The following is a 14285-nucleotide window of genomic DNA, read 5'->3' as shown; positions in this document are numbered from 1 at the left end:
CATTCACCTAAGGCGGGAGTGCCCTCTGAGAGGGTCCCCACAAGGAAGGAGCGCGCCATCGGAGACGCTGGCAATCGTGGGGGATTCCTCCGCAATGGATTCTACTCCATCGCTTTCGACTTCTGCCCAAAAACGGAAACGTGACCAGCCACCAGTGACAAAAGTACTACCGCCTGCCCCACAGTTCCTCGTCGTTTCTCGATCTGAGGACGGAAAGGATTTTTCCTCTGTCAACCCTTTCGTTATCCAGAAGGGCGTAGATGCCATAGCCGGATCTGTCAAATCTTGTACCAGGTTGCGTAACGGTACCTTATTACTAGAAACTGAGAGTGCCTTTCAGGCACAAAAACTGCTTCGGGCCACCCTCCTGTACACGTTCCCTGTCCGGGTGGAGGCCCACCGAACTTTGAATTCGTCCCGAGGTGTAGTCTATACTAGCTCCCTCGACGGATTGACTGACGAGGAGATTCAATCTTTCCTCGCTGAGCAGGGCGTGACGGCTGTCCATCGGGTCATGAAAAAGGTCAACAATGACCTTGTACCGACCCGGACACTTTTCTTGACCTTCGATAGTGTTAAGCTGCCATCACGCATCAAGGCGGGCTACGAGGTTATTTCTGTTCGCCTCTATGTCCCGACACCTACGCGCTGCTACCAGTGTCAGCGTTTCAATCACACTCGACAGTCTTGTTCCAATGCGGCTAAATGTGTCACTTGTGGCAGGGATGCCCATGAGGGTGACTGTCCACCTCCGTCTCCTCATTGTGTGAACTGTCAGGGTGACCATGCCGCATCCTCCCGCGACTGTCCTGTCTATAAGGAAGAACGCTGTATCCAAGAAATTCGGGTCAAAGAGAAAGTGTCCACTTCGGCTGCTCGCAAGCTATTGGCTAGCAGGAAGCCCGCGCTGCTCCCAGCGGGGAAATACAGTACTGTCCTCGCCTCTCCTCGGACTACCAGGGAGGTAGCAACCCAGACATGCGATCTGACCTTCAGCACCACGGTCGTCCGCTCGGCCAGTGCTAAGATCGCGCGGTCGACGTCTCCTCTTCCTCCCATCACCCCACAGACACCAGCCCCTTCATCAGCTTCTGCTAAGACGAAGACCCAGAAGTCGGATGCACGGGCCTTCAAGAAGGAACCATCCCGTGCAGACTTCCTACGTACCTCGACCTCCCAGCCTTCGACCGGTACTTCCACCAAACGTCCTTCCAAAAAGGCTCATAGGAAGCACAGTTCTCCTTCTCTGCCACGGCGCATTTCTTCTCCTGCGCCAACCAGCGGTTGCCGCCCCAGGCCGTCATCCGTTTCGCCTGGCCGCACCGCTGGTAGCCGTACATCTGGCCGTTCACCGGCGGAGGAAGCTCCCCCTCCCGGCCATCCTCCCGAGATGGCCGATGAACCTATCGACCCAATGGACGATGACTGTCCGCCTACTGATAGCGGCGGCAGTGCTCGCTCGAAGCCAGGCCCTCAGCGGCCTTCGAGGTGACCCCTTCTTTCATCTTCCTTTTCTTACGATGGCACTTATTCACTGGAATATTCGCAGCATTCGCTCCAACCGAGAGGACTTGAAGTTGCTGCTCCGCTTGCACCGTCCGCTCGTCGTAGCCCTCCAGGAAACGAAGCTACGCCCATGCGATCGAATTGCCTTGGCACACTACACCTCTGTGCGTTTTGACCTACCCCCTGTGGTAAGTATCCCAGCTCATGGAGGGGTTATGTTGCTGGTCCGGGATGATATTTACTACGATCCCATCACGTTGCACACCGGCCTGCAGGCAGTTGCCATCCGCATTACTCTCCCCACTTTTACATTCTCCATTTGTACCGTTTACACTCCATCGTCATCTGCCGTTACCAGGGCAGACATGATGCAACTTATTGCTCAGCTACCTGCACCATTTTTGTTAACTGGAGACTTCAATGCCCACCATCCCCTTTGGGGCTCTCCAGCATCCTGCCCGAGGGGCTCCCTGTTAGCAGACCTTTTCAACCAGCTCAATCTTGTCTGCCTCAATACTGGCGCCCCTACTTTTCTTTCGGACACATCTCACACCTATTCCCATTTAGACCTCTCTATATGTACTCCCCAACTTGCACGCCGGTTTGAGTGGTATGCCCTTTCTGATACATATTCGAGCGACCACTTCCCGTGTGTTATCCATCTCCTGCAGGATACCCCCTCTCCGTGCTCCTCTAGTTGGACCATCTCCAAGGCAGACTGGGGGCTCTTCTCTTCCAGGGCGACCTTTCAGGATCAAACCTTCCCAAGCTGCGATCGTCAGGTCGCCCACCTCACGGAAGTCATTCTCGCTGCTGCTGAATATTCCATCCCTCACTCTACTTCTTCTCCACGTCGCGTACCGGTCCCCTGGTGGTCCGCAGCATGTAGAGACGCTTTACGTGCTCGTCGACGTGCTTTACGCACCTTTAAACGCCACCCTACAGTGGCAAATTGTATCAATTATAAACGATTACGTGCTCAGTGTCGTCGTATTATTAAAGAAAGCAAGAAAGCCAGCTGGGCTGCTTTCACAAGCACCTTCAACAGTTTTACTCCTCCTTCTGTTGTCTGGGGTAGCCTGTGCCGGCTATCTGGCACTAAGGCCTACTCACCAGTTTCTGGCTTGAAGGTCGCGAATGACGTCCTTGTGGCCCCTGAGGCTGTCTCCAATGCCTTCGGCCGCTTTTTCGCAGAGGTTTCGAGCTCCGCTCATTACCACCCTGCCTTCCTCCCCCGCAAACAGGCAGAGGAGGCTAGGCCACCTAACTTCCGCTCCTCGAATTGTGAAAGTTATAATGCCCCATTCACCATGTGGGAACTCGAAAACGCACTTGGCCGATCACGGTCCTCCGCTCCAGGGCCTGATTCTATTCATATTCAGATGCTGAAGAACCTTTCTCCTGCGGGTAAAGGTTTTCTTCTTCGTACATACAATCGCATCTGGATTGAGGGACGCGTTCCCGCATGCTGGTGCGAGTCTATTGTTGTCCCGATTCCTAAGCCGGGGAAGGACAAGCACTTGCCTTCCAGTTATCGACCTATCTCGCTTACCAGCTGTGTCTGTAAAGTGATGGAGCGAATGGTTAACTCTCGATTGGTTTGGCTGCTCGAGTCTCGACGCCTACTTACCAATGTACAATGTGGATTTCGTTGGCGCCGCTCTGCTGTTGACCATCTGGTTACCTTGTCGACCTTCATTATGAATAACTTCTTGCGGAAGCGCCCGACCGCGGCTGTGTTCTTTGATTTGGAGAAGGCTTACGACACCTGTTGGAGGGCGGGCATTCTCCGCACCATGCATACATGGGGCCTTCGCGGTCGCCTCCCTCTTTTTATTCGTTCCTTTTTAATGGATCGACAGTTCAGGGTACGTGTGAGTTCTGTCCTGTCCGACACCTTTCGCCAGGAGAATGGGGTGCCACAGGGCTCAGTTTTGAGCATCGCTCTCTTCGCCATCGCGATCAATCCAATAATGGATTGCCTCCCAGCTGATGTATCAGGCTCCCTTTTCGTGGACGATTTTACCATCTATTGCAGCGCGCAGTGTACATGTTTCCTGGAGCGCTGTCTTCAGCGTTCTCTTGACCGTCTTTACTCCTGGAGTGTCGCCAATGGCTTCCGTTTTTCTGCCGAGAAGACGGTCTGTATTAACTTCTGGCGCTACAAAGAGTTTCTCCCACCGTCCTTACGACTCGGTCCCGTTGCTCTCCCAATCGTGGAGACAACCAAATTTTTAGGCCTTTGACAGGAAACTTAGCTGGTCTCCACATGTGTCATATTTGGCCGCCCGTTGTACCCGTTCTTTAAATGTCCTCCGTGTTCTCAGTGGTATGTCGTGGGGAGCGGATCGAACCATCCTACTTCGTCTATATCGGTCGATCGTCCGCTCCAAGCTGGATTATGGGAGCTTCGTATACTCCTCTGCACGGCCATCCATCTTACGCCGCCTCAACTCCATACAACATCGGGGTTTACGACTTGCGATCGGAGCATTTTATACTAGTCCCGTATAGAGTCTTCATGCTGACGCTGGCGAATTGCCACTCACCTACCGGCGCGATATACTGCTTTGTCGGTATGCCTGTCGGCTACTGTCAATGCCCGACCATCCGTCTTATCGTTCCTTTTTCGACGACTCTCTCGACCGTCAATACGTGTTGTATGTCTCTGCCCTGCTACCCCCTGGAGTTCGCTTTCGTCGCCTCCTTCAACACCTTAATTTTTCACTCCCTGCAACCTTTCGAGTGGGCGAGAGCCACACGCCACCTTGGCTCCAGGCTCAGGTCCGCGTTCATCTTGACCTCAGCTCGCTCCCAAAAGAGGTTACCCCCGGTTCGGTCTACCACTCTCGTTTTTTGGAACTTCGTTCGAAGTTCATCAACATGACTTTCATTTATACAGATGGCTCTAAGACCAATGACGGGGTCGGGTGTTCCTTTATTGTCGGGGCACAAAGTTTCAAATACCGGATCCATGGCCATTGTTCGGTCTTCACAGCTGAGCTCTTTGCCCTCTACCAGGCTGTTCTTTACATCTGCCGCCACCGACATTCTGCTTATGTCATCTGCTCCGACTCCCTGAGCGCCATCCAGAGCCTCAGTGATCCGTACCCGGTTCACCCTTTCGTACACTGGATCCAACGCTCTCTTCAGCAGCTGGTGGACGTCGGTTCTCCGGTTAGCTTTATGTGGGTTCCTGGCCATGTCGGTATCCCTGGGAACGAAGCTGCAGATGCCGCGGCCAAGGCTGCGGTACTCCAGCCTCGGACAGCTTCTTGTTGTGTCCCTTCGTCCGATTTTAGCAGGGTCATTTGTCAGCGCATTCTATCGCTGTGGCATGCCGATTGGGCTGCACTTACAGACAACAAGCTTCGGGCCTTAAAACCTCTTCCCGTGGCTTGGACGTCCTCCTCACGCCCTTCTCGGCGGGAGGAGGTAGTTTTGGCCCGGTTAAGAATTGGACACTGCCGGTTCAGCCATCGCCATCTGCTGACGGCTGCGCCGGCCCCGTTCTGCCCATGTGGGCACTTGCTGACGGTTCGACACATTTTAATGTCCTGTCCAGATTTTAACACACTGCATCTAGATCTTAACCTGCCAAGTACTTTCGATGCCATTTTAGCGGATGACCCACGAGCAGCTGCTCGTGTTCTTCGTTTTATCAATTTGACAAACTTCTCAAAGGACATTTGATGATGCTGTTTTTTAATCCTATGCCTGTCAGTCTGTCTTTTATCGTGTTTTCCCTTTTAGTTGTTGTTGTCAACTTGTGCCTCGCGGTGCATTCTTAGAGTAGTCAGGGCGCTAATGACCATTGAAGTTGTGCGCCCTAAAACCACAAAAAAAAAAAAAAAAGGCCCATTCTTAGCTTGGACATTACGGAGTACAACAAGCTCACCACTCTGCCTTTAGTGATAAAACAGGTTTTTAATGGCATTTTATCTGAGTATACAGAGAATGTGATAATTTTTACTGATGGATCAAAGCAAGGTGACAATCTTGGGTGTTTGGTTATCTTCCCACATTTTGTCATTAAACTCCCGCTACCAAGCCACTTCTCAGTGTACTGTACAGAGCTGTGGGTGGTTAGGAAGGCACTGAAGTACATGAGACTTCTCTCTTAGTGCTCTGCTGGCAGCTCAGCAAATTTTCCCCGCAGTTCAGATGGTCCATATTGTAACAAGAACTTTCCAGTTTTACTGAGTGTTACATAAAACATTTTTGTGATGAGATGTTTGGGTGACTATCTACACATTGCAGAAGTGGAAAAGTCACTAGTCATATTTTTTGTAATGTATTGGTAGGTATTTGCAGAGAGAGAGTGTGTTCTGCAATTCACTGAACTAGTTCGTGTGATTTTTAATTTATTCATGATGGAATGTGAGGTTGTGGCTGTACTCAACTTGCTAGCTAAAATGGACACTCAGCCATGCACAATGGAAAAGCGCTAATGTAAACTGTTTAAAAATATTAGAAATATCTACACACAAAACTCTTCATTGTATGTAATATGTTTACATATGTTTGTCCTTGCAGTAGTTTTCATTAATGTATAGAAGATTGGACTGTGTCAAAATTGGGACTTTGTATAGGCACTGAGGACTGCGCTCTTGAGTGCCCTACAAACCCGTCATCATCATTAATGTATAGAAGATAAAAAGGATAAAAAGAAATCTTTTTAAAGTTTTTGTGGAATTGTTTAATTTTTCTGCCACTTGATTTAGATACCTTAAATGCATCCCATATTAACGATATGGGTATCTTTAGGATCTTTTCTGTGTGTTGTAGAAAACATATAGTTGTGGTATTCAACCCATTTTTCTGAAACGCTGACCCCCAGGTATTCTAGGCTGTACTAGACCACATTTATTTTTTATGTTGGTTCATTAACCTTGTTAATGAATCCTGGCGATATTATTTTTCTGTTCTTGCAGTAAACATTAATCTTTTAGTAATTGGGAATATTTTTATATTTTTTGCCTATTATTGTTTTTTAATTGGTATCATGTTGTATTGCACAGTGTGATTGTCTTTAAATATATATTGACTATGTGCTTCATTACACAAATTCTCAGGATGGTGTCCTCACTTGTATTTCAACAGCTTCACCTCACGATTAAGAAACCTTTAATTACATGACCTTTCTTTCTACTCTCTACTCTCATTACTAACACAGTCTACACATGTTTGAAAAATGGCTTCAATTTTATATTGCAGTGTCGAGAATGTGGTGAAATACCAATCTGTGGAACACGTTGGCACTGTACAGACTGCCCAACGGACCTATGTACAGACTGTGTTGCTGCTCCTTTGGTGGACCCTCGGATTCCTCTGAGACATTCATTAAGCCATACACTTGTGACTGTGAAAACTGCTGTCCCTTCGCCGTGTGCCCAAGATGAAGACAGCAATTCTCAAACATTTGTCCCACAAGCTTATCTCGATCCTAACTTTTTACCACAATAGGCAGTCGAGTTGTTTGTGTCTGTTGGTGTGCAAATGTAATGGTTGCATGCTGTTATTATTTATTTGCTTATATATAAATTGCTAGCTGCAGTTTTGAAAAACTGCAATTTTTTTAGATATTATGTAATAACTGGTTAGAATTCTCTTTGGTGTGTGTGTGTGTGTGTGTGTGTGTGTGTGTGTGTGTGTGTTTTACTAATATCAGTATTTTATAGTTCTTGTGAACTGATAGCTTATCAGTTGGTGGTAACATCCATTAATAAGGTCAACTGCTGTTTACAGAGTACATTATTAGGTCTCAAGATTTCATATTAATTTGTTATTGTGTGTTTGCAATGTTATTGTGCTTATAGTACTATTTTACGTATATTTGTAATGGTGTAGTTCAATCTTAAAATCCATATTCTTGTGATAAAAGGTAAAAGATCTCATTTATTTTTCATTAAAGAGCATTAGTATATATTGAACAGAAAAATATTGTGTATGTTAGAAAATTTAATTGTAACATCTTATATGCAAAAGGAAAAGCTACACTCTTGAATGCCCCAAGTTTCGCAAGTACGTTTCGTTTATTGATATGTATATTTTCGAGCTGCAGTTTTGACTGTAATTCTTAAAAAGTTGAGATTATTTGTTTCTTCTCTTTACTGAAGTAAATGCAATGATGGCCATTTATCACAAGCTCAAAATGTTTGCCGTATTGGGGCTTGATCTGTGTTTTGGTATTGGTTCAGATAACAGCTTACTTAATGCTGAAGAAGAACATCAGTGAAGGTCTTACATCTAAGTAACATTGATTACTAGGACATGCAGGTTATCTTCAACATTGTAACTGCCTAGTTTACTTGTAGTCCTTTCATTACAAAGCCTGACAACAGATGTCATCACAAAAACATCCACTGTCTGTTCTAACAAATGTGACCCATCTCTTCTAAAAAATGTGACCCACACGACTAAAGTAAAGAGTCTCATGGCTACTGTGTATACACCCAATCAGCTCCTGTTGCTAACACTGCAGCAGTCTCTGACTGGATCACCGAGCGAGGTGGCGCAGTGGTTAGACACTGGACTCGCATTCGGGAGGACGACGGTTCAATCCCGCGTCCGGCCATCCTGATTTAGGTTTTCCGTGATTTCCCTAAATCACTACAGGCAAATGCCGGGATGGTTCCTCTGAATGGGCACAGCCGACTTCCTTCCCATCCTTCCCTAATCCGATGAGACCGATGACCACGCTGTCTGGTCTCCTTCCCCAAACAACCAACCATCTGACTGGATCCACCCACTGCCTGCCTGGGGCTTCTGCCTACTACAGCTTCTGTCCTGTCACACTTGCCCACAGAGTGCATTCTCCCGAATTTTATTAAATTTTTACCCTTTGACCCTGCCTGTGCCCAGCATGATGTACTGTTGAGGGGCACTTGCCACGTTATTGACTGTATTTTTGCACTATTGTTCAGTAGTTCTTCAGAGGATGCATGGATGGGTAGAGACATTTCTCTCAGTATGGTCACACACTGCATCCTAAGCCCTTCATTGGCTTTAGGTGATGCGGTGCTGTCCCCACCAGAAGACTCTTTTTCCCTCTCATCCCACACTCTCCCATTATTTTTAATTGTGGTCTGTGTCAATGGCTCCATCTTCAGAATACACAAGGCTCCCTTTAATGTGTTTATATCTTATAGATCTTTAGCTCATTAACACACAGCTGTCCATTTGCCTGGCACATGTCTGGTGGCTTCCAGTGTTGTGGTTACGCCTTTATGCTTTTGCTGCTGCTCAAGTTATTAATATTTTCCCTGATTTTTTTTTCTTAACATATTATTGTCAGGCTTGGCTTGCCTCATGGATGTAATAATGAGTCAGTTGCATGACCAGTGAGAGGTATGTAAACTCTTCTCGGTGGGGCTGTATGGAGGCTGCTGACCAAGTCAGAATCAAGTGCTCATCTGAGTTTGCCTTTTAAATTTCCTGCCCTATCCAATCCTATGGATTGACTCCAAAGCTTCAGCTCGCTTCAATCTTCTATGTATAATCTCTTGCTGCCCTGCTGAACTGGCACTATGGGGGCAGGCATGTAGTGGTGGGAAGTTAATTACATTATCTGAGGTGTTAGTGCGATGACATTTTTGAGCTGTTCACCTGAATTTATGCTGCGATGAAGTCTCAATTCACTGATCTATCATTCCTCTCAGAGGTGCTGGTTCAGCAGTACTGCATGCGAGCCTCTGTCTTCGAAGGTGTGGATTAACACTTGTGGTGGGTTGAAGTTTTGAGTTAGTCAGTGATGCGGACTTGGATAGCATAATTGGTAGCTGACTGCCCATAAGAGGCAGGGATCTAAATTTGTGTTCTGGTCCAGCCTGCAGTATACTTTGGATACCATCACATTGTTCATGATCTTATTTGTATCTTCAGTTGCATAGCCTCCAACCTTTGCATGATATTATTTATTTCCTGTATCACTGAAAATATTCCTTCTGTGTTGATAAATAACAGTCATCATCGTTACAATATAATTTCTGAAATATTTAGAATTATATTTTTAAAAACATTACAAAACTGCAAATGTTAGGGACAACATAGTTGTATCACTGGCCCAGCCTGAAACAATAGATTACACATTTTTTATCATCAGAATTTGTTATTTTCATGTAAACTCCTTCCATCTAGAAACCCATGCAGAATTGGACCATTTAAACTACTTTTATTGTGAATAATTCAATTAGCCTATTCATGAAATTAGTAAAGCATTTCTTTCAAACAATGGAAAATCCAGGATAGACTGTAACAATATGAGAGAAGGAAAGTTGCTGCTCACCATATAGTGGAGATGCTGAGCCGCGATAGGCACAATAAAAAGCTTCACACAATCATAGCTTTCAGCCATTAAGGTCTTTGTCAGCAGTAGACACACATACACATATGCACACACACACTCACGCAAGTGCAACTTGCACACACATCTGCAGTCTCAGATAACTGAAACTACACTCAAATGTAGTTTCAGCTCTCTGGGACTGCAGATGTGTGTGCAAGTTGCGCTTGCGTGAGTGTGTGTGCATATGTGTATGTGTGTCTACTGCTGACAAAGACCTTAATGGTCGAAAGCTATGATTGTGTGAATCTTTTTATTGTGCATATTGCGGCTCAGCATCTCCGCTGTATGGTGAGTAGCAACTTTCCTTCTCTCATATTATTAAAGCATTTCTTTTTATCATTTAAATAACATTCAGTCTAGTTATTCTGTACTAGCTACATTTTTAAAAATTGTTGGAAAGTAAATTCATGATAGTCTTGTCAAATAAACCTTCCTAGTTTTTGGCAATGAAGATGGACACTGTGGAAAATATAAATCACTTCAGAATTTCCCAACAGTTTACTACTTGTTTCTGTATTCTTTACTTTTATTGTACTTGTGACAAAAAGTGACGGTGTTATCGATGCACTACAATGATTAACTGTAAGTATAAGCTTTGTAAACATGCTGCCATTAGAAATATGTGTCTCAATTGCCCTAGAAAGCACTTACTTCTCGTTTATAAATTGGATTGATCGTTACTCTGTATGAATTTTTCCACCATGTATGATTCTGGTAAGTTCACAGAATGTATCTCTTTCTCAGAGGAGATTATACCTAGTTTTACTGTTGCCCATTAATTTCTTTTAATCCTCATCTGGTTTCTAGTTAACAGTTTATTAGCCATCCATGCTTAAAGCCAGACCATTTTCCACACTCTCAAAGACTGCACCACTTGACAATCTTGCAGGCTTCTAGATCTTCAAATTTATTTAACTCTGTCAATGAGTCTAATATCAATGATCAGTTGACTGTGACCTGCTCATCTCAGATTATTTTCTGGCACCATCTGTTGGACTCATAACCATCCTGTTAGAAAAAGCTTCTAATGGAAAGGTAGAGCATCTCACATTATCAACAAATAATGTGCAGTATTGTGTTTATTTTATATAATCTGCTTCTTTCATTTCAACATTTTTAAAGAAACTTCAGTATTGGCCATGCCGAATGTAATTATGTGACCTAGTTCGAGTTAAATTAAGTTCCAGAACTGAAGTAGCTTGATTTTGGTTGGAAGTAAATCAGTCAGTAAAATAATCATATCTTCACTCAGTAATGCAGTGGCCTTTGATATTATTATTATTTTACTTTATTCTACTGAAGACGTCTTTCCCCCACCTTTTCTTCCTTGTAGTTATTTGAAGATGTATATGAAGGTTGGTTATTTGGTTTCTCTCAACGACACATTTTGAGTAAAAATAATCAAATATTCCTTTTAAATAAAAATAAACTCTTTCTTCTTCTATTTCATAATAATATTAGTTATTATTATTAATTATTCACATAAATCACATACATGACTAACGTCATGCCCTCCTGGTCTCTGGCTACTGACTGTGCACTTAATGCATGGCAGCACCGAATCGGGTACTCTGCAATAACTTGTGGCTCTGTAACAGGCAAATGTACATAAAATAAAACATTTATATATCTTAATATTATTAAATGTGACCAAAGTCATTTACGAGTAAAAAGTGAGGCCATTGTCAACCCAAATTTGTTGGGCTTTTGTAGGCATGGTTCTGTTGGAGTTGATATGATCTTGCCTTTCTCCAACCACCGAACAGGTTTAGTTAACCAGTTTTTCAATGCCAGATAAACTTGTATTTACAATTTAAAATACATTATGTTGTAACAAGAAAACACAGTACTATAGCAAAACATTTTTATTTTTCACCTCCATTGTGGGTTATCAAAGTTCATTTTTCAGTGTCTTGGAAATTTTCAGCGTCTCGGAAATTTTCAGTATTCTAGTTATTTATTGATGTGTATTTAGTTATCTCCTTGTAAAATTCATTACTAGATTAAAGAAACACATTTTGAAACATTAGATAAAACAAGGTTTAAGAGTACGGCTTTAGGTCACTCATGACCCATTGGAGAAGTTACTTTTCCGGTGTACGAAAGGAACATCTACTTTAGAATGATGAGATATACAAGGAAAACAGTAAATAAATAAGTAATAAAGTTAAGTAAATAAAAGTTAAGCTGGTATTATGTACTTATGTAAGATTTAAAGGACTTATTGATTATGTTGGGGGGGGGTTACACAATGGGGAATATGTTCTTGAAGACAGTGTCCAGGAAGATTTGTAAGTAGTTGTTCCAGGTCTCTTATTGTTCTTGTTCCAGTTTGTCCTCTTGTGCACACCCTAGAAGCCGTTAAAATACTTAATCATGTGCTTTTGGTGTTTTACAATGATTGCATGCACTAGTATGATAGAAAATCCTCATTGTAGCTGTTTCTTTGGCTGGAGAAATGGGTTAGCATTTGACAAGGCCAGAGCAGTAATTGTGATGGCTCCTTCATCTGCTTTATTTATCTAAACTAATATTCTTTTACACGTTCGCCATATGTCACTGCTTTCTTTGCATATGATGTGATGCTTCCTCACTTCACAGCTTTCTCAGTTCCCTGATTAAGGTTGATTTGCACCAATTTTTTATGTGTAAGGGCAGTTCAGGGACTATTTTGTACAATGTGTCTTTGGCATACACTAGCTCAATTATTTTCTGAAATATTTTCCAGACTTGTAGCCAGTCATGGTCTGGAAATATCATTTCTATTTTGCTTTTCCCTGTTTTCTCAAGGTAGTGTGCTACATTCATGTAAGCCTTCCTATTGATAGGACTGATCACAGTGGCCAGTGTGTAAGTGTGTAGCTTTTACCTAGACACAGTTGCTGATGTGCCACGACTTGAAGGGAACATACCTGGTGTTGAATGCTTATCTTTAGAGTCCAATTGACGCCTCTGTTGTAGAACAGCAGTGGTACTTTCTGCATTTCTGTCTTTCATTAGGAGATCTGTGTTGCAACAATGAGTGCATTTTGTCTTTATGACCAACAAACCGAGTCCTCCTTCTTCTGTCATAGAAAACACATTACTTTCAAGACTTGGAATATTTCTCACTGCCACAGCAAGAAATGCACAGTGTCTGTTGTTGCATGTTCTCTAACTTCCAGGGACTTTTTAAGTTCTGCACAACCTACCAAGCTTTTGACAGAATCATTGCACTGATTAGTTTTATCTTTTGTGAAAATATCAGGTTCTAATTGGCAAGCATGCATTCTGCAAGTTGTAGTTATAGATAAATTCTGTGGTATTTGGGTTGAGCCGGTGCCACTAGCCTTCTAATCTCATGACATAATGGTAACTACACGCATAGATTGCATATTGAGATTTGATCTTCATGTACGGCCATGGAATTGATGTCTCCTCCCAGCACAATATTGCCGTTGTTGTATAAGCAGATGTCTGATACAGTAATTTTCTATAATTTTCTGTCATATACCACCCATAAATGTTCTTAAGTAGTGGTAGTGTGTCTTCAATATTACTGCTTTGAAGCCGTTTGGCATCAACAGCATGCCACATGTTTAGATTCCCTGCATAACCAATATTTCCATCTCAGACTTATATCTTGTATCTATGTCGCAAGAGAGGTTATATCTTGGTGTCCGTTCCATTTGTGATTCAACACTTTCATTGCAGTGCGACATTGCATTGATGTTGCAGGCAAGTACTTAGTACTTTATATTGGTGTTTCTGTGAATCTTACACAGTTTGTGGTCTTCCATTTTTCTTAACTTGTTATGTACCTTTGGAAGCTTGGAGCCGTTCATTTTCGTTTTGTTCGACTGTTAATCTTCATCATAGCTATCACAGCATTCTTCTCCATATTTTTTTATAACCTGCTTGACTTTGCTGCCAGTTTTTGGTACGTCACCATCGTATCTTATTATGGTTGATATGAGCTGTCATTCTTGGACCTTGCAGTTTGGCAGAGTTTTTCAGTGTCCTGAACAGGTGTATTGGTTCTGTATTTTCACTCGCCAGGTAGCAGACATATTGATGAAAATGCCCTTGCTTTCTTTTGTTTGCTCACTGCTGGAGTGGTCAGAGTTTAGCTACATTTTCTCCCCTACACTGCCTGTGGATTTCTTACGTGTTTTGTCTGTCTGCAGGGTTGCCATGGACTTCTGTTTGTTACAGCACCAATGTAGGTTAATGCCATTTGCACACTGTTTCAACTGTCACACACTGTAAGTACAAAGTCCAGCAGAATTTGAAATATAAGTAACACAACAATGCAAAACAACATTCACAAATTTGATGTGCAGTTGGGAAGAGTAGTGTTTGTCATTAACATCACATACACATTCACACTAGGTTTTGAAAATATCACCCAAATGATGACCGTCCTCTTCTACACACATTGTAAGTCCCTCCC

General features: G+C 43.4%; 1 protein-coding gene across 1 annotated transcript in view; it reads left to right on the top strand.

The window, feature by feature from the left end:
- LOC126188595 (ZZ-type zinc finger-containing protein 3) overlaps positions 1 to 8079 on the top strand; it is a 64762-nt gene extending 56683 nt beyond the window's left edge. Inside the window, exon 8 of the mRNA XM_049930196.1 lies at positions 6724 to 8079. Within this exon, the coding sequence (XP_049786153.1) occupies positions 6724 to 6972 (249 nt within the window). The 3' untranslated portion in view covers positions 6973 to 8079. The remainder of the gene's footprint in view (positions 1 to 6723) is intronic.
- The last annotated feature ends 6206 nt before the right edge of the window (positions 8080 to 14285 follow it).

The sequence above is a fragment of the Schistocerca cancellata genome, chromosome 5 (assembly GCF_023864275.1).
Source record: "Schistocerca cancellata isolate TAMUIC-IGC-003103 chromosome 5, iqSchCanc2.1, whole genome shotgun sequence".
Lineage (NCBI taxonomy): Eukaryota > Metazoa > Arthropoda > Insecta > Orthoptera > Acrididae > Schistocerca > Schistocerca cancellata.
The sequence above is the reverse complement of the archived record's forward strand: the minus strand, read 5'-3'. Positions and strand labels throughout refer to the sequence as shown.